This window comes from Myzus persicae, unplaced genomic scaffold (assembly GCF_001856785.1).
Source record: "Myzus persicae strain clone G006 unplaced genomic scaffold, MPER_G0061.0, whole genome shotgun sequence".
Classification (NCBI taxonomy): domain Eukaryota; kingdom Metazoa; phylum Arthropoda; class Insecta; order Hemiptera; family Aphididae; genus Myzus; species Myzus persicae.
In genome coordinates this window covers 210387-231230 of record NW_019102287.1, presented here as the reverse complement: position 1 = coordinate 231230, position 20844 = coordinate 210387, and the positions used below count along the sequence as shown (strand labels likewise).

Below are 20844 nucleotides of genomic sequence, written 5' to 3'. Positions count from 1 at the left end.
TTGCTTAAATATGCGCAAGGGGTGTTAGGCCATTGAGAACGAACATTTATATATACTAAAAACCAGCCAAATGAGACTAAAAAAGTATGCGCGCGTAAAACATCAAAATATGTAAAAATATGAGCTACAAAAACATCATCTTTTCAATCTCTGAGTCATGAAACAAATGGTGTGCTTACTTAACATATCACAATAAATATGCAATTGCATACAAGTCAAAATCATATTTACAAAACATTTAAAGAAATAAACTGTTTTAAAATATATGTTTTAGTTTTTTCAGTTAATTTGTACTAATACATTTTTTTTTTATTAGATTTCATGAACATCTTTGACTTTTATGAATCATGAATCCTTCAGAGAAAAATTATGCATTTGATTTGATATTATTCAAAACAATTGGCTATTACCAAATGGTTGATCCAAATACTAAAAAAATATTTGGTTTTAATATTTATAACGTGATCAACATTACGTTAGTTATATTTACAAGCATTATGACTCTTATTGGATTATCAGGTTTTTTATACAAAGTCGATAGCATAGCATACGAGGAAAACAGTTTTCAAAATATACAAATGTTATTTTATCTTTCATGTATTTCGCTTGGAAATTTAAAAATAGCTATAACGGTATATAATGCTGATGCAATTTGGAAGTTATTAAATGTAGCACACGAATCGTTTATATCCAATAAATATTGTAAACAAGACAAATACAAGCTCAATATTAGTGGAAAACAATTTGTAAGAATTTTTCCTTGGTATTTTTTTTTGTTTTTTATGACAGCAGTTTCTTGGTCTATTGTACCTATTGTTGTAAATAATCAAGTCGAAAGCAAAGAAACACAAAATAACGAAAACATTTACATGACTAATGTTGCAAATTTGAGGTACCCTATTACTGTGAAAACATATAACACATATTATAAAAGTTTTTACGCATTGGAATTTATACTGGTATTTTATTGTGCATATGGATTAGTAGTATTTGATCTTTTCATTGTGGCATTGCTCCAGTTACTGGCTACTCATTACGAGATAATTTCATCTGCGTATGAAAACTTCAAATACAAGGCTGAAAACAAAAATGGTGAGTTGAAATATATTATTTGATCTTTTAAATAAATCCATTATTTAATACTATTATTTTGTTTCTTTGTGAAATGTTTAAGGCTACATTTAATATAAGTTATAAGAGCATTTTCTGATTTATTTTAATAGTTAAAATTACTTTCAATGAACTTTGTTATAACTAGTGGTGTTTCCTTTAATTTAGAAAGTTTGGTGCTTGTTTTGCTTTTAGATAGTCAAAATTTGAAGGCCCTGTAAGAATGATAGAATGAGAGATTTTTAAACTGTGTAAGAATGCATTTTAGAACCCTGTGGTAATTGATGATATTAAACCATCGATAAAATGTTTTATAGAAGTGCCTGATATGTTGTGACTCCCTGACACATTTAATTTGAGATTAAAAAGATGTTTTTGGTAATGCATAATATAATATTTAACCTGGTCGTAATTCATTTTTAATAATTTAAAGTCTCCCCTTTTCATTTTTTAAAAACGAAGCATTACAATGTTGACATTTTTCTGTCATATCACTGATACCTAAAATTTAGATCAGGTACATCTAAATTCTAAATATTCAGGGTCATATGTTTATGAGTTCTCTAATTTTTGTTTATTTGATTAAATTGATTTCTTGTAGTAATAATCTTCAAGTTTTCGTTTATTATTTTCTCTGATGTTTCCTTTATGTTTATTGGTATTGTTTTTTTTTTTTTGTAAATCGCGCTTTTCATCTGATATCAATAAAATATATATCAGTGATGCCCAACCTTTTTTCCTCGGCGGGCCACTTTGGTAAACATTTGTAATCGAGAGGGCCACCAAATATAAAAGTACTCATAATCTCAAGCTTAATATAATTTAGTTAGGTACACATAGTAGGTTGCAATTTAAAAACATTTTTATATACTTTTTATTTTTATTTTTGTATTTTTTATTTATAAATTAATTAAAATCGTATTTTGTAATAATTTTACTTTTTTTGGAATATTTTGTTTTATTTTAATAATTTGTAACGGGCCACATGGAATACCTTGGCGGGCCGCGGGTTGGGCATGACTGATATATATCAATAAGTTCCTTGAGACTTGAAGTGTTGTTATAGGTATAGCTTATTTTTCAACCCCTTAGGTTTCTGAAGAGCTTATACGAGAATTTTTTTCGTTTATTCAAGTGGTATCCATTGGTTACAAATTATATTACTATTATAATTAATAGAAATATGGCATATTCATATTTTTGTGAATATATTTATATTAAAAAAAAAACAAATCTTTGGCACAGACAACGCCTGACGGAACGGCTAGTATTTAATATTTTCTACGTATAATAATGCTCAATTTTTGTCAGCGTATTGCTCAAGTAGTTCCCGATTCGATGGATTCGATGCCACAAAAAAGAAGTAATATAGTTTAGAAGTTAAACACATATTCCTATAAAATATTGTTACATTTATATGGCTATCAGGCTATATGTTTATTGACGAAAATAAAGAAGCCCAGTTAAATTTGTACAACAATATAATACTCTAAATTTACACGATCTCTGTATGTTAAATTAAATATTACATTATGAGTATTAAGTTGGTACCTATAATAATACATGATGAATTATACTTGTGTACTGAAAGTATCAATTCATTTTTATAAAGCAATAATTTTCAGGTAAATTAAGGAATACAGAAATTCAGAAAGAACTTATATCAATCATTTTGGATTGTCAAACAATTTATAAGTAAATATATTTAGATTTAATATAATTTATATATTTTTATAGTTTAAATAATTGCCATATTATTTTGTGAAGTGTGGGACACTGGGATATAAACCTCAAATACAACTTTATTGCCATAAAATCCATCCTTTTGCTAGTTAAATTACAAAATTAATAAAACGCGATCGAACGTAATGAAACAATATATTATGGGATGTAAACGCACACCTTAATCTCTCTCACATGAAATTATATACGCTTTTTTTATTTTTCATAGACACTAAGTCTTATTCTTCCATTATTTTTGAAAATTGTGTATAATACACTTCCAATTATATTTAAGCGTATTATATTGCTAATGAATATTAATATCGATTGACATTTTCAGGAAACTTGAAACATTATATGGGATTTCTCGACCTATCGTTTTAGTGTATATGGTAGGAGATGCAATAGGAATGATAACTATGCCTTTTTTAATTGTGATGGTAAGATTATTTGACATAATTTGTAATTTATTTGGAGTTATAAACAGAAAATTATGCTCAAAAATAATTTACTTTTAAAGTTTTAACTATGGTTTATGATTAAATGTATTAATGATATGTATGAGTTTAGTCTTACGTGCAAAGTGGATCATCAATTTTGAATACTAATGTTTTTGCTTTTTCGTGGACGTTGTTTGTTGTTGGAATTCAATCGTACATGTACTGTAGTTTACTTCAAAACGTAAACGAAAAAGTAATATATAAAAATATTATTATTAAGAATCATAAAGTTTGAAATTGTTTAACAGTTTAATTTTTATATTTTTAGAAAGAAGATGTAAATTTTGGATTATATTGTTGTGACTGGACATCGTTGGATATTGAAATAAAAAAACTTATACTGTTGGCAATGCGAGTGAACAGCTCAAATAACTTAACAATGAAAGTGACATACACCAAATTCATTGATCTACCTATGTTTGCGACTGTATGAATAAAAGCAAAATTAATTTATGTATTAAACATCAATTAATTATATTATTTTTCAGATTGTTAGATCGTCTTATAGCGTGACATCAGTTTTGATCAATTCAAATATTCATAAAATAAGTAAATAAATAATAGTATATTTCCTGAATATTTTAATAATTATATTATAATTAATAATTGATAATATATAGTTCTGAACTAACTTAAAAATCACTTAATATTATATAATATTTTAAACAAAATATGTGTATTGAATATATCGATTGGCTTATTTATTATGTACCTATTTAGTTTGACAAGACATTTTTTGGGCAATATATTATGCTTTAAATAGAAAAATAATTTTTTTTTTTTATCATGTAATTATATCTGTTAAATACTTAAATGTATACTTATCAGATTAGATTATGCTTGTGTGGTTTGTCACTTATTAGTAATAGATTCACAATAAGTGATGTCATATTGTCATAATCATCATATAGACACCATTATTCATTGTAGGTTTGCAGACAAACATCGAATGGTAAAAGCCAAAAGTCTACTAGCCACTGGCCATTAGGAATTTAGTATAGGAGTCTAACTAAACACCAATTTCACAAGATACATAAAAATATAACTATGTGAAAATTCTTTTACATGTTGAGGATTGGTCTTCTAGTGCTCTTGTTTTTTAACGTTTTGGCAATGAACCAGAAAAACATATTTATCCGCATATTTTTTGGGCAGCTATAACTTATTCTATTTCTATTGATTCGTTATAATTATAATGTTAGATGACATTTAAATCAATCCAGAAATATATAATATTTACTGTTTAGTATTCATAAAACAATTTGTAGGCTAAGAATTAGTTATAGTGTCATACATTCATACCATGACCATTAATTAAGTTAACTCGGAGCCAGATATTTTTTATTTACCCAAATTTTTTCTGATGGGGCATTTATGTATTGCTACTTGATTACTCATTAATCATTATTAATTTGTTTGTTTCATATTTTCAGAAACAGACGCTAACACATTTGTGGTTATAATATAATATGTATATTTTTTGATTATTTATTTAGAAATACATATTATACCCAAAATATTTTTTTGCAATACTACAGTAAAACTTCAAATTTCCTCCGTTTTTTTTTTTATTTGTAAGTAACAATATACAACTTTTTAATTTTTAATGTATGAGATTAATTAGTATTAAATTTATTGTCTTATTGGGTATTTTTATTTCGAAACCTGCAAAAAAAGACATATTTAATTAATTTGAGTATAATAGTCAAACTCAATATAATATAACACAAGTCTAAAAACTCTTTGAAGTAATTAATACTATTGTATATTTAAATAATAATTTACAATTTCTTTATTTACTTACATATTTTTAGCACTATGGAATCCAAAGTAGGCATTAGGTATAACCTAAAGTACAATAAGTACTTATATGTTATATGTACTCTTGTCATATAACGTATAAGGTTATATGACGTATGACATATGAATGTGTTGTATGCACATTTATATTTATGTTCATTGCAATTGAACAAAAAAAAAAGAGAACTTTTGGACTTAATATCTAAATAGAAACATGTTAGAATTATACCTATTCGCGTTCGAATCGCGTTCTCTAAATAGCAACATATTAACATGTTGGTATTGCCTATTAAAATAAAAATCAATAAATGCAATTTATTATGTTAGCTTTATTTCTTTTGTTATTATGAGTTGGATTAAATTGATCCACGAGTACCTTATAATATCTAAATATCAACAAATTATTAGTTCCTATTATTGAAATTAATATTATTTGAGCCGTTATTCACTTCTATCAGATCACTATAAACTTGGCCTATAATTATACATCGTGAACAATTTTAAATGACAATAATATGGTTACAACATACCGAGCCTCCGCTACCAACTTTATGTTTGACTGTAATGAGTGATAAACTGTTTAACATAACACATCAATGAAATGCTCAATTTAAAATGTATTTTCAGATTAAATTAAAATTTTCAACATTAAATTATAAAGAGGGGCAACTGAGGGGTGAAATAAAATGTTGGAGGGGCACTTGCCCACCCTTACCCCTGTGTAGCGGCAACCATTTGTAAACTTAATGTTTACTTAATCGATGCTGTGACCATCATATGAGCAGAGGAAAACCAGAATCATACCAACCTGATCAAACTTGTGGAGATTTAGGCTTTCTCAACAACTCTCAAAAACATGAGCTTGTATGTGTGTGTGACGTGTGTACTGTGTATACTCCATACTCGTAAACTCATAAAAGTAATCTAAGTTTTTTTATACCAATTGCAATGTAACAAAATTAATATACCGTAAGTATTTAAATACGGTGTCCTGGGTAGGCAATTTAGGATCATTTATTATAATGTTCATTTAAATAAACAAATAAAATGGATTTAAAAAACGGTAAGTAAATACTTAACCGCTCTGCTGTACAACATAAGTCGAGCATACCCATCACTGAGTAAGTCACTTGTAATGAATGTGTTAAATTTGAATTCCATGATAAATCAAAGAAGCTACAAAATGATTTGTAAATGTTTGCGATTTTGATGAATTTTGTTAGAATACTAACAAAGGCTTATAAAATATAGACTAGATATTTAGATTTTTTATTAATTGGTATATGAACAACTTATGGGAAACCTTGTATTCAATTTTCAAACTTTTTGACCGATCGAACATTTCTTATCGTAATTTATAGAAAGAAAAAACTAAACTAAATTGAAAATGTCAAATGTTTATAAATATCTCCAAAATGTCCAAATATTTTGAAAATGTTATCATGAAATTGTAAAAAATAATATTTTGTAAAAATATCATGTACATATAAAATTATAAACAGATTGTTCATTTTCAAGTTTCACCAGTAAAAAAATCAATTCTATCGAAAAGTGGTTTTGGGTAAAAATTCCATTGTTCTTTAATTTATATTTGTTTTACCCGATTATTTTGAAAAATTCTTAACTTTAACCTCTTAAAAGTCTCTACTAGATCCAATTTTCTATCCAAAAGAACCCTTAAACTTGAAAATTGAAGCATTTTTCTACTAATTTTCGTATAATTATATACTATACAAACACAAAACCAAAAACATACATCATCTTAAAATCAATTAATTTCTTTCAATTCGGAATCTAAAATTAATTATACCGAGTTCAGATAATAGTTCAGTCATAAGTTATTAGACTCATATTATTATTGTATACTTAAGAAAAATAATAAATATTCTCTTACGTATCGTAACTGCTGTATAATTTGTTATTTTAAAACCAGATGGCGTTTAAATATAGTGGCTTCAAAATGTATATAATATGCATTTAAGAGATGTCGCTAGTAGTCGGCTATTTCAAAAACATTGTTACAATAACATTGTTAATTAAAGTGATTTCTTAGAAAGGCATATTTGAATTTATGATGAAGTTTAGATAAATTATATCAATCAACTCACTTTTTCAAATGCTGAATTTTCACTTTTACCATTAAATTTTGATTTTAAAATGTTACATTTGAAGAATTAAAAAAAAAAAGTTTAATTGAAAACTAATGTTTTCACATTACTTGTTGCATTCAGTGTCATATTTATGCAAGGACAAATGCGAGATTTGCACTGGCCCATCGACTTCAGGTGACAAGCATAAAAATTGAATTGTATACATTTTTATCATTCTTTGGGAAAAAAAATATATTTGTATTTTACTTGGATATTTTGTTGGGTTATAAAGTAGGTATGATGGGTTTTCCCCGAAAATTTATCAAAATCTATATTAGCATTGAAGAAAATAGAGATGGACAATTTGGGGGCAGAAAATAGAAAATTGAATTGGGCCCATATTATGTATAATATCATATAATATATTGGTGACATGTGAGTACATAATACATTTATGTATATTGTATATATATATATGCTTACATATATATTATATACATACATAAATTAGTTACTTTTTAAGACGGAGCGATATGCCAAAAACAATTTTATCTCAATATTTATAAATATAATACAGATGACTTAGTAAACATAATTAAAAGATCTTTTAAATGTATATTGGAAATTCAGTAACAATATTTTTTTTTAATATTTTAAAAATATAAGGGCTTTATATAGATAAAAACATAGTCAACTAAAAATATTTGAAACACTACAAATAAGTAGGTACCCAATGATATAACCAATTTAAAATTATTTTTTTATCGATTTTTATAATATTATAAAAGCATTATAATATTTATTATTTTCATAAATTATGCTAATTCGGGCATACCTAATTAACTAAAAAGATATGTACCAAGTCAATACTATACAAGATATTTTTGAACATCTCAACAATTTAAATAGTTCTACCTATTTTATTTTAAAAGTGTCATACTAGTCATACTAGTGTCATCGTATTCATTTACAATTAAATACAGCTCACTTAAGAATTTAGTTCGTAATTATTTTGACTCTGTATTGAATTATCAGCTGATCAAATATCACTCATTGTTATGGATAGCACAAATAGCTGTGTTTAAACATGTTTAACTATATAACGACGACGCACCAATAATGTATTTTGTTAACCAATGTTGTTACTTATTTTTATAACACGTGTCTATTCAATATACCGATTTGCAGACCATTTATTGGCACGTGGCACAGTATTTTTGTCATTGAAAATCATTGTAATTTAACATTGATGGTAATGTTACCATTTGCTAACATGAACACTGTTCAACGGTCACGCAAGGATATTATATATTTACTCCCACGTATGAACATATAATGTAACAGTTCGGTTCCCAATCTAATAATAAATTAATAAATTGTAGATGGATTTTATAACCATAAAATCTGAAGGATGATGTCTTCTAGATGTGGTAGAAACTGTTTTTTTAACATTTAAAACAAATATCTTGAATAGCCAGTTTCCGAAGAATAAGTTTAAAATAAAATACATTTATTCGTTACGCTCAGAATCTAAAACATATTAACCCTTTATTTATTTTGTAATAGTGATCAACAAATTTTAAACAAACGGGCTATAGAGGCATGAATCTAATAATAATCAATGACAAATAATTGGAATACCTATAGGTAATCAATTAAATTTTTTTTTTTTAAATTTTAATCTGCATTTTATTTAAAATCAATTAAATTAAAATTGCGTTTTTACACTTAAAATAAATAATAATACTGTAAGGGTTACTTATTTTTTGAATTACAAATATAACGTAATAATAGTTTGCAAATTGATTAGTCATTTCCGTGTGCATTCTAAACGCTTAAACCCCATCATCGATGAGTATAGTCCTTGCTACCTATACATTATTGTTTTTTCCCTATTTTCACAGTTTTAACGTTTCATTATTTCAGAGGGTACTCGCCCTTAACCGGTAATGATCTAGCAAAAGTGAAACCACCCTTTTACTAAACCTGACTTGTGTTGCATTTTGGTGAAAGGAATATCGTAAGTAAAAAACCTAAAGTAACAATAGTGTTTCCTGCTTTTAAAAACATTGCACAGTATAATGGAGTGTGATTCATTAACTTCATTCATCAACGTCTTAAGTTATAAGACACCTAAATCAAAATAACCATAATAATACCCGCTCTAGGATTTTTATATTATAGATAGGTACTTATGAAGCCAACAACGCTTGGTAACACCTAAATATAATATTCTAGAGAAATAATAGATTAAAATTGCTTGCTTATCTATTTATAAATATAGGAAGAAAATGAATCAATAAAATGTATTTTTAATATTAATAAAATAGTATTTATAATCAGGGAATGAAGGTTATAATATCCTAATTAAAATAAGTTCTTAGGAAATGTGCGATTAGGTATACGGTATACCCACTAAAAGACTAGTAAACGATGTATAACATTTTTTATAGAAAAAATAATTATTAAAAGTTTTAATATACATTTTTAGCTTACAATCATAGATAGGTACTATACCATGAAGATAATGATCACAATGTCCCTTGAAATGTTAATGGTTGAATAATAAAAAATAAAAACAAGAAAAAATTATTCTATGAATATTAAACTGGAATTAGCAATATTACCATTATTCAAATATTCAATAATAAGAAAAAATGTAACGTTTGATGATTTAAATTGTTATACTTAACTCTTCTCCTATACCTAATAATTTAATATTAAATTAATTTTAAACTACCAACAATTGATTGTAAAAAGTTGGAATCCACTGATGTACCATTAAACCATTATGTTTCTTAAGGTGAGAAGTGAAACTAGTGCCCTAAATTTAATCTATGTATCTTGTCTGGCCTTTTTAACATGTTCACTGTGGTAGTAAAAAAAATTCGCTTTATTTGATCTGCAATTTAAATTGTAACTTGTAAAGTGATTATATTAGTATAGGTAATGTATTTCTTAAAGTAATTATAGTCTATAATAATGTATATCTTTTAAAATGTACGAACGAAATACACAAAAGTATTTATTTATAATATTTATTATAATATATTATATGTACCCATCTAAAAGTCGTACATTTTTTTTTTAGTAAAATGAGCTATAAATACAGGTTTTGTACTATAATATAAATTACGTATGTATTATAATTCATCGTGCTACCTCCTATTATCAAATTCCAACTTCACTGTCCCGTAAACAATGATACAAAATTATATTCCTCTTTTCCACTTATGCTTCAGCATTATTATTTATTAATACTTTTATTCATATACCTATAGGTACATATACGTTATTGTTATGAGTGTTTTTTTTATTACTTCTATTATTAAAAATTCCATTCCCGGGCACCGACCGAATATGTGCAACGCACGCTACTCGAAAGTCAAGTGTCAGTATACCTGCAGAAACTGTAGCAATACTAATAAACGAGACTTTGAGCATCAAACGGAAAACGTCATTTTAATGTTTCAGGAATTTTTCCAGGGACCGTGAGTGCTGGGAGGAAGGGCATGATCTTTCAGCAAAAGCGCAAAGGGTAGGTGTGTGTATATATAGAGTCGTTTAGGCCACGTGCCAGCGGCAGGCACGTGTTTCAGGTATAGCGTGTAATTTGATTTGACGTTCCGTTAATTAATGAACACAAAGGAGTTCGTAGGGGAAATGGTGGAGGACGAGTCTGGGATTTATTGATCTACATGGCCTGTGGAAACTAATAAAAATGAAATATTGATAATAATAACTATATTTGAATGTTCACAATACCTAATAATGTTTGTAATGAAACGTATTATTGCGCGTATGAAAACATTATTAGTGGGTACCTTCTATCCAGCATACTTTGCCCAGTTATATCTAATTGCGTATACCGAATAATATATTATCGTATATGTTATATTATTTACAAATAATACATATTACATACTTATATGTGGCCGTTAAATTATGTCTTGGTTTGTTTATTTTAATTTATATTATGTGACTTATGATTTAAATATAGCCCGAATACTCGATATTGACATCTGTAAAGAAAATGATATAGGTATTATAATATCAATAATATATACAATAACATGAAATAATAGACAAGGTTGTAAACAATTTGAATTTCGTAATTTTTATTAAGTACCTAATTAGTGATTTAAATTCTAATATGTATTTAAAATAACTTAAAGATTATACATTTATTTAAACTTACTTTAAGAGTATAATTGTATTTAAATTTTAAACACAATATATCTATACTTAATTGAAAAAATTCTGCTGTAGTCAATTCAAATCAATTGTATTCGATTTAAGTCTATACCATAAAAAATAATTGTTCAGAAACTCTGTAAGTACCAAAATTCTACACGGAAAAGAGATATACCTAAGTATGCATATAATAAGTATAAACACCAAATATCAATAACTATTTTAGATAGATCATAAATACATAGGAGGATATTAATGAACCACCCGCAGTGCCCATTAGAAAATCCGTGTGGGTTTATATAAGAAAGTTGTATGAGTGTATTAAAGTTTTGTTTAAAGCTTTTTGAGTTTTTAGTATTAGTTTTATATTTTATTGTACTCAGACTTAATATTAATGTTAATGTATCCATGATTACTTTTCCTTATCCATGTTAAAATAATGTTATGTGTTATAATGATTTTGTATTTACTGTTATATACTGTTATTTACTTGTATTGATAGTATTTCTTAGTTATAACTTATAACTTATAATTAACAATGGAAAAACTACACCTTCAATTTATGTAAAATATTTTGAATATTTCAATTAGGTATCGGACTTTTGAAAACTACTGCAGTGTATAATGTACATCATATACTTTATATTGTCTATTAAAGTAGATGTACCAACGACATTGCCAAATTAATATTTAATGAATGACATACAAATTATATTCAACGTTATTAAATAGTAAGGAAGGTAAAATTTATGACAATATTTAATATTTTTATTGATATAGGTATTATCATTTATCCGGCAACCCACAGAGAGTAGAACTATAAGATAAAGTAGAATAATTATCTGATCGGTCCCTAGGGGAATTCATTTTTTGTGAAACCCTGCGGGGTACCCGGCAAAACTCTAGTTCACTACTCCGCACGTCAACTTTAAATAGGTAGGTACTTATTAAGTTATAAGTTATAACTAATTAACAACTCGTTTGAAATTCGATTTGTATGTATTTAAATTCTTAGAAAAATATTCTGCTTCGGAATTTGAAAGCAAAAATGTTTGATACGTACAAATCAGTAAAATAACTTTAAAATAAAAGTAATGACAATAAATAATAATTTTTCTCCAAACATTTTATTTTGGAAAGGCTAAATTATGATAAAAATTTATTTCTAAAAATAATACCTGCAAAATACTATTCAAGTATTTTAGTATGTATAAACAAGTACCTAACCTACATATTAAAAATAAAACATATAATTGTTATATGGTGTTTATAAACAAAGCGCTAATATATACATAGGTACATATTTATAATTATTTGAAAACTATAAGAATGAAAAATAAATATAATTTATTTGCGTTATTTTTGTACAGATAAATATTTTTTTTTTATAGATTTGAGACACTTATTATTACAAACATTTATCCAGCGATCCACCGAGAGTAGAACTGTAAGATAAAGTAGAATAATTATCTGATCGGTCCCTAGGGGAATTCATTTTTAGTGCGAATCCTTGTAACATCGTTATTCATCATCACCATCACTGTCATCATCATTTGCCCAGCCTCACACCCAACAAAAATTTGTCGTAGAAAGATTGTCGATGAAATTATATACACATTAAATTATTTGTTTATTTTTGAAATAAATGTATTATTTCCCAAATCGTATTTATTTATTCAATTGCCTAACACTTTAAAAACCAAACATCAGAAATAAATAAGATTTCATCATAAGAAAAAAAATAAAATGTTAATAAGTAAAACAACTGTAGCACCTAAACACTTAAGAAAAACACCAAATATATTCACCAAATATCTGAGTTATAATATATTATAATAGATAGGTATTGCAAACTGCTGTATCGATGTATAATCATTATAATCCATTGTACAAATCTGGGAAGTTGCTCTGATGTAACTATAGGTTTTGAATGAACCATTGAGTAGCCGAATAGGTTACTTTATGCAGCATGAGTTTATTGTGAAGAAAAAACTCGGTACTCAGATGCGTAACGCTGTTACTATCCATAACATTTTGATTTTAGTTCTCTAAATTAGGTATGTGTTAACAACTGAAGATTGGGGCACATTATTAGATTGTAGTGATGTTAATAATTTCTTGATATTTTCAACAATAAAATTAATGAATTTAATATTTATTAATGAATCTGCAATACCAATTTGTATTAAATATATTAGTCAATAGTGCTATTAATACAATTAAGTGGAATGCCTCTAATTTAAATTATGATTTTATAGTATTAACAGAGCCTGGCTCAGCCCAGATATTACCGATACTGAATTAGGACTTAAAAACCATAAAGTTTTCAGTTCGGATACTATGCTAACGTGAAACGAGTACCTACTCGTATTAGAGGAGGTGGAGTTATGATTTTTGTAAAAGATATATCTAGAATATTATCTCGTCACGTATTATAGTTAACTGTGAATACATTGAACACGTTTTTGTTGAGCTAAAATAAAGAAATAACCCCTAGATTTATTAATTCTAAATGTATATTCTTAGGTGATTTTAATATACTCATTAGATCATTTTTTTCCAGTGATAATTCTGGTTGATTACCAAATACTTTTTACAGTACCTACAATAACGTCTCTATTAATGTGGATCCTAAATTAAATTTGATATTTTTAATGTCTTAAATACGTTAGTAGATAGTATTATCTGATGATGATCTGGTGCGTGTTGAATGTTGATCATTATCATCCCGTCGTCTTGTTTTCGTGTGCATACCCACTACAATGCCAACAGTATACAGGGCTCTCACTTGTTTAATTTTAAGAAAGCTGCTTATAATACCAGAAATCACATTTTTAAATAATTTCGATGGATACTTATTATTTTCACACAATATCGCTGCAGAATTAATGAATTGATTATATACATAAGAAGGTTTATAAATTCATTTATGATTTTATTTTTCAAAAAATATTGCATGTACATAAATATCCTTCTTGGTTTAATAAATAATGATACAGAATAACGTCTAAATTACTGAATGTTTAAAAATTAACTTTTTTAACTTTTGTTTGTTTAAAATAAATATTTATTATTTTCCCACTGTTTTTTTTTAATGTGCTGATAACAATACTACGCGTATACCAGGACGTACATTGGCGGCCTCGGGCTAGTGCCACATATACGTCACGGCAAGCACTGTCTTACTTTGGTTAATATTTTTTGTTAGATTTTGAAAATAATTAATAAGAATTAATATTAATTATTAAACTTTTAGTAATTTACCTCGGAATATAAATTTATCTAGTTACCTATTTTCAAAAAAAGACATATTTGAAGACCTCGTCCACATTCGCTTTAACCCAAGCTCAGAGCCAAAGTTAGTACCACAATGGTTCCTGTATATACATAATGTCGTTATTCATCAGTAGATCTAGGATTTTAATGACCTAAATAATACACAAAAATGCACTAAAAAAAAAATGCAAAAATGACCGAATGGTCATGGCCTTAGATGAGTGAAAAAAATGTATTTTAAAAATAAATATTATTATTAATTATTAATTATGAACATAATAGACTTGTGAATGTAACCGTTTCCTGTTATAATTATTCTGAAAAATCAATAAAAGCATAAATTAAAATAATTTAATGAAAAATATATCATATTTTTTTTCACCTATACAAATATTATTGCATTGGACAATTAGATAATTTTTAAGATTTTCAAACAGGAAGCTGCGATGGCGGTCAGATAAAATGTTTTTATATGAAGAAAAACTTCATTCAACGTCCACAGAAGTAATCGGGGCATATTTGAAATGAACCATATCATTTAAAGTTAGGTCTTCCGGAATACCATCATCGCTCACAAAACTACTATTGACTTAATTTGTGGCATTTTGTAAAGTTAATATTTATAATATTACGTAAAAATGCCCTCAAAAATGCAATAAAATTCAAAATAAAAATTACATATTTTAAATTGTTATACTACGAAACAAATTTATTTTTTGGTTAGAATTGTATAACACTTAGAGAAAAACAATTTAAAAGTCACCAAAATCTTAGCTTTATTCATCAGCATATCCAACAACTCGGATATTTAATATGTCTTTATCTAGTAGTATCTTGAATATTCCTGAATACCTTCAAATATTACACCATTTTGAAAATTTGGAGATAGGATATAAGTAAAAAATTAGTTATTACCACCTGATGCCCCAATATCTAAATTAAGTGTTCAGCAAAACTGATCGAAAAATAATTAGAATCGGTATTATGTTATACATAGTACATTTGAACATATCATTATTATTCATTAACAAATAACATGTCTTTCTGAAGTTAAAATCAGCTAGTATATACTAATCTTATTACATTATATTCTTATTTAATTCATGTGGTTTCTGACAATAACCAAGCCGATATCATTCATACAAACATAAAAAAAGTTTGATACATTCAATGTAACAGCTTTATTCGCAAAATTAAAATAACCGGTGTAAATGGTTCCATGTAAAAGGGGTTATCGTATTACTTTGGTAAATACCAATAATAGTAATATGTAATGTGGCTTCTGGCGTTTCACAGGGTGGCCACATCTCTCTTCTGTTGTTTCTTATACCATGATCGAATGAAATATATATTTATACATTTTGTAAATTTTTATTATTTTGCGATGATTTGAAACTTTTTGCTCAATTATCTCAGTACACATGATGACTAGGTGTTCATTAATCCAGAGCGAAATTATGATTTTGGAACAATGATGCGCTCTATAAAAAGTTAAATCTTTCTAAATGTTTGCAAACACAACATTTTCTCTTAAAAAACAGCCATTAACCTCTGACTACAGTACTACACTATTACGTAACGGTCAGTCATCATGTCATTTTCATCATGAAATAGAAAATGTATAGAGATGTATTTATTATTTAAATACCTATTTCCTAAATTCTATTTATATAGTAATTGGAAGAGCACTTGGAACGTAAGGATTTATTAAACGTAAATAAGTGTAACTGTTGTGATTTCTCAAATATTAGCCATTTAAAAGTTTCATACTTTGTCTTTATCCGTTTGTTATGATATTTTGAGTTATCAGTCTGGAATGTTAGCCAGGTTGGGTTGTTCATAAACACAATTCAAAAAGTCCAGATGTGATTCCTCAATATGGTTGCTTATAAAGTAGGAATGCAAAATTGTCCTATGGCTTTTAGTGAAGTGGGTATTATATATGGAATTAATTCACTAGCAAATATTTGAATAATAGCTGAAGTACTTAAGATTTATATTTTATAAGCTCATAAATTAAATGGTCATATGTCCGGAATAATTAGAAAAAAATTAAGTATACTTAATAGAAAGTCTTGTCCTTTAATGCCGAAGTCTCTGCACCTCCCATTTGACTTAAAACACACATAATAGGTAGATTAATAGGAGGTCTTTACCTAACATAGATGATTCCAGCATACCACAATAAATAATAATCATAATAATAGCTAAACAGTTATATAAAATATAGATTCTAACATACATTAAAATAACAGTATTAAAATTAATCATCATCGCGAATAATAACGTTTTTTTAGTTAGTACAAAAATTAATAATTATAAACATTTTATAAATGAAATATTAAATACATTAATTATTACTGCAAAATATTCGTAGATGCCACATAAATATATACATATTACATAAGTATATGTTTAATACTCATGTTGCAATTTGGTATATTGTTTTAATATTTTTTTGCATATTATAAATTATTAGATATTACCTACTATTTTTACCTATGGGTAAAAATATCATATTATGTATCTTCATTCTTCACAATTGTATTTTAAATAAGCAATAATATCCAATTTAAAATCAAATTATTTCATTCAAAAGAAATACATTTTATATAAACTATATAATAATATGTAGATACTCACAATATAAAATATAATACAATATACCGCACTTAAATATATATTATTAACTATGTATATAGTTGAAAAAAAATAATCTAAAACGTGTACAGTTATTGTGTAGTAAATATATGGGACCGAAAAAATAAGCCGTCTGGTTAAAACGGTAACATTCATGTCGATGCTGCAAAAGCTGTAGGTACAGGCCACAGGGTGATTCACCAAGCATGCTCAACATTATATTTTTCCTCTAATAATTATTTAAATCAAATTCAGATTTTTGAAATTTTGAAATATACTTAAAGACCCTATTTTAAAATTCTTAGGATTTTTTTTGTACTACTTAAAGAGTATCCTTTGGTAATATAAATGCCTGTTTTTGAAATAAGAATTCCCATTTTTATTATAGATTATTTATTGGATAATTTTTTTTAAATTTCGATTTACCTACCTAATTCAAAATTTGGACAAGTAGTTTCGCAGTTGTGAAAATGTTTGGACATAGTAATAGTACTTGAAAATGGTTTGACAAAAATATACAATAGATGTAATATATTAGATTCATAGTATTTTTATACATTTATCATTTCCAAATTATAAATGTTAATAGATTAATACCTATAAACAACTAAAATGATCTAATCACCACTGTCCAAAAATATATTCTAAGCCCATCATCGTGAACATAATATTATCATTAGTATTTAGTACTTTAGTGGGCACACACGTTTAACTTATTTAATTAAATAACTCAAAAACTAAACTATTTTAGGATTATTGATAAGTACGACTACATTTTTAGAAAAATTATCTAAATAATTTGCAGCAAAGGTGGAGGGGGGTTTCCCATTTGAAAAACGGAAGTTTGTTTCTTCACAGTACACTCCTTTAGAAATAAGTAGTACAAAAAAAATCTCAAGAATTTGAAAATATGATCTTATTATAAGTACATTTAATAATTTCAAGAATCAAATTTTGAATAATTGCATTATTGAAGAAGAAAGGGGGCGAGCGTGCCTGGTGAATCATCCTGTATAATACTATATATATATATTTAAAAGGCAGAATTCGCAGAGGGAAAATATAATGCCTATATAATATTATCTTCAATATAATATTATGATGTAGTTTCTGATATCTGCCCGCGTGCCATAAATTCATATTGCTATTGCTGCCGCTTGTATATACATGTACTTAATTTAATCAATTCGTTATCATATATAGGTATATTAGGAATATACAAACAATGGAAACAAATAAACCGCATGACGACGATAAAAATAAAATAAATAAGTAAAAGAAAAAGTGGGATGTATATGGCATGAAATAAATAAAAACCACCCTCGTATAAATGCGCGGCACTTGACGTTATACTCTAATCAATATTTCATTAGCCCGTCTGTAGGTATAATATTATATACCTGGGAATTCGGTAGAAATGAAAAAAAATACGAAAAACCGTGAGCGTTTTCTACTCTTCCCCCTACCCCCACCAAGCAAAGTCATTCACTTCACTCCTGCACTATTCTTGCCACGATTCTGGTTTTTTTACGCATTTTCAGTCCAAGTCTATCTCTTTCGCTCTCTCACTTATTCTATCTCTCTCGCTCACCTTTCGCTCCCTCCCTACCTCTCCCCCCCTCACACTCTCTCTCTCTCTATCTCTCTCTCTCTAGTCACGTTTAGGATTCATTCATTTTCAATTCGCATAACTATCATCTACTCGAGTGCCGCGGGCCACTAAGCAGCGGCAGCGGCGGCGGCGGTGGTGGTGGCGGTGGCGGTGTTTAGGGTAGAAAGGTGGCGGCGGTGGCGACGGTGGTGGTGCAGACTGCCGTTGCGGCGGCCTCGGTCGGGTGGACGACGAGTGAACGAACGTAAACGTGCGGCGTGCAGTGTCGACGGTGTGACGGGGCTCCCGGGTCCGAGGTTGACCACGCCCACGTCGGCCGACGATTGGTCCAATCAGAACGGCGGCCGGATGCTGCTGCTGATGCCAACGCCTCTCGGCACAACGCGCGTCGCTGACGAGCGGCCGCCGGTGGCCGCAGCCGCCACTGCCTCGGTATATACCGGAGCAAGTCATAAGACAGCCGCCACTGTCGCTGACGCGTTTTCCGAATGCAACATCCGCGCCGTCGTAGTTGCACCACACGCGCTAGCACTACATATCGCATCACACATCGTATCGCACCGTCGTCGATATATCGTGCAACGCGCGTGCGAGTATCATTTATCTAATATTATAGACGTCGGTATCGGCCGCGTACCATTCGCGACAGTGCGTGTAAAACTGCAAAGAAATAATGAAATTTTAATTATATTGTGTTCGTTCACAAATTTAACAAGTTATCCTCATTACTATTTTACTTCGTCCTGTCGATCGGATTGAAAGATTTCCCAGCGGATCTATGACTACCTCGGCCAACCGTCGGCTGTACCCTCCTAGAGGGACGTCTACCGTCGGCGGTTCATTCGACTGTTGGTCAGATGCCAAATCAACGAGATCGAAAACTGAGAGCGTTTAGTGATTTTTCGTCATTCGTCGTCGTCGTCGTCGCGGTTCTAAATATAATTGCGTCCACTGTTTTAAGAAAGCGGAAATCAAAAATCGATCACAATTCTGTCGTCGATACCGTTTAGGCCGGGGTTAAGGCCGAACATGCTCAACAACATCAGTATAATTGGCCCGAATAATGTCGGTGGTAAGCATATAAAATGGGAAACATAAATAATATTATATAGTATTCGTACAATATGTATAAATGTACATACATGTCTAAATGCAAATTGTATAAACACAGATATGATTATTACTTATTAATTATTATAGGTATAAATGATATCGTTTGATCGTAATTTGCATAAAAATTAAACCGTCAAGTTAAATATAAATGATATCTAATTGTTATTTTGAGTAGGTGAGTAGGTACATAGGTACAACTACCGATGATTTCATATATTTAAGCCATATCTTAATACCTATACCAGTTTAAATATTAAAAGATCTGTGCACGCTGCTCTTCTAAAACCATGTACATAAATAATTAAATTGTAAATGATTCAAGTTTGAACCTATAATAAAATAGGTTGTATATTCTTGCAAAGGTAGATATAACATATACCTATATACATTTCATTCACATGACATATTGGTAAATACCTAAGTCTAAATCAATGTAATAATCACAAAGGGTGCTTATTACTCAACAAGATATGCAGGTAGATCGTCTGACCATGTATGATAAAATACACAATTAATATATGTTAAATGTAAATTTTACATATTTTACACATGTTATTTTTAAAATAATATGCACTTTTCATTATTCCAAATTACCATTTGAAATTGAAATAAACTAATAAATAAATAAACTCTTATAGAAGATCTTGACATTAAATTTAATTGTTTTAATACCTATGACCTTATTATCAAATTATTCATTATTTCATTGCAAATAAATTATAAACTATCATAAATATAAACTGTTGTTTATACATTCAGATAGGCAACCAATGTGTCTATGCTCTAT

At 28.0% G+C, this 20844-nt stretch overlaps 2 protein-coding genes across 2 annotated transcripts in view; both read left to right on the top strand.

The window, feature by feature from the left end:
* The first annotated feature begins 341 nt into the window (after positions 1-341).
* Positions 342-3906, top strand: LOC111031756. Its single transcript, XM_022311836.1, has 6 exons — positions 342-1092; positions 2736-2805; positions 3173-3272; positions 3403-3525; positions 3601-3759; positions 3821-3906. Exons 1-6 carry the CDS (start codon positions 348-350, stop codon positions 3887-3889), a joined length of 1266 nt encoding a protein of 421 aa, XP_022167528.1. The 5' UTR covers positions 342-347; the 3' UTR covers positions 3890-3906.
* Positions 3907-19367: 15461 nt separating this feature from the next.
* LOC111031753 (homeobox protein orthopedia) overlaps positions 19368-20844 on the top strand; it is a 35653-nt gene continuing 34176 nt past the window's right edge. Inside the window, exon 1 of the mRNA XM_022311832.1 lies at positions 19368-20016. Within this exon, the coding sequence (XP_022167524.1) occupies positions 19974-20016 (43 nt within the window). The 5' untranslated portion in view covers positions 19368-19973. The remainder of the gene's footprint in view (positions 20017-20844) is intronic.

Coding starts and splice junctions, on each gene's coding strand:
- LOC111031756 (XM_022311836.1), top strand. CDS start 348: ATGAATCCTTCAGAGAAAAATTATGCATTTGATTTGATATTATTCAAA. Junction 3,526..3,600: donor TTCAAAACGTAAACGAAAAA/GTAATATATAAA, acceptor TTATATTTTTAG/AAAGAAGATGTAAATTTTGG. Junction 3,760..3,820: donor ATCTACCTATGTTTGCGACT/GTATGAATAAAA, acceptor ATTATTTTTCAG/ATTGTTAGATCGTCTTATAG.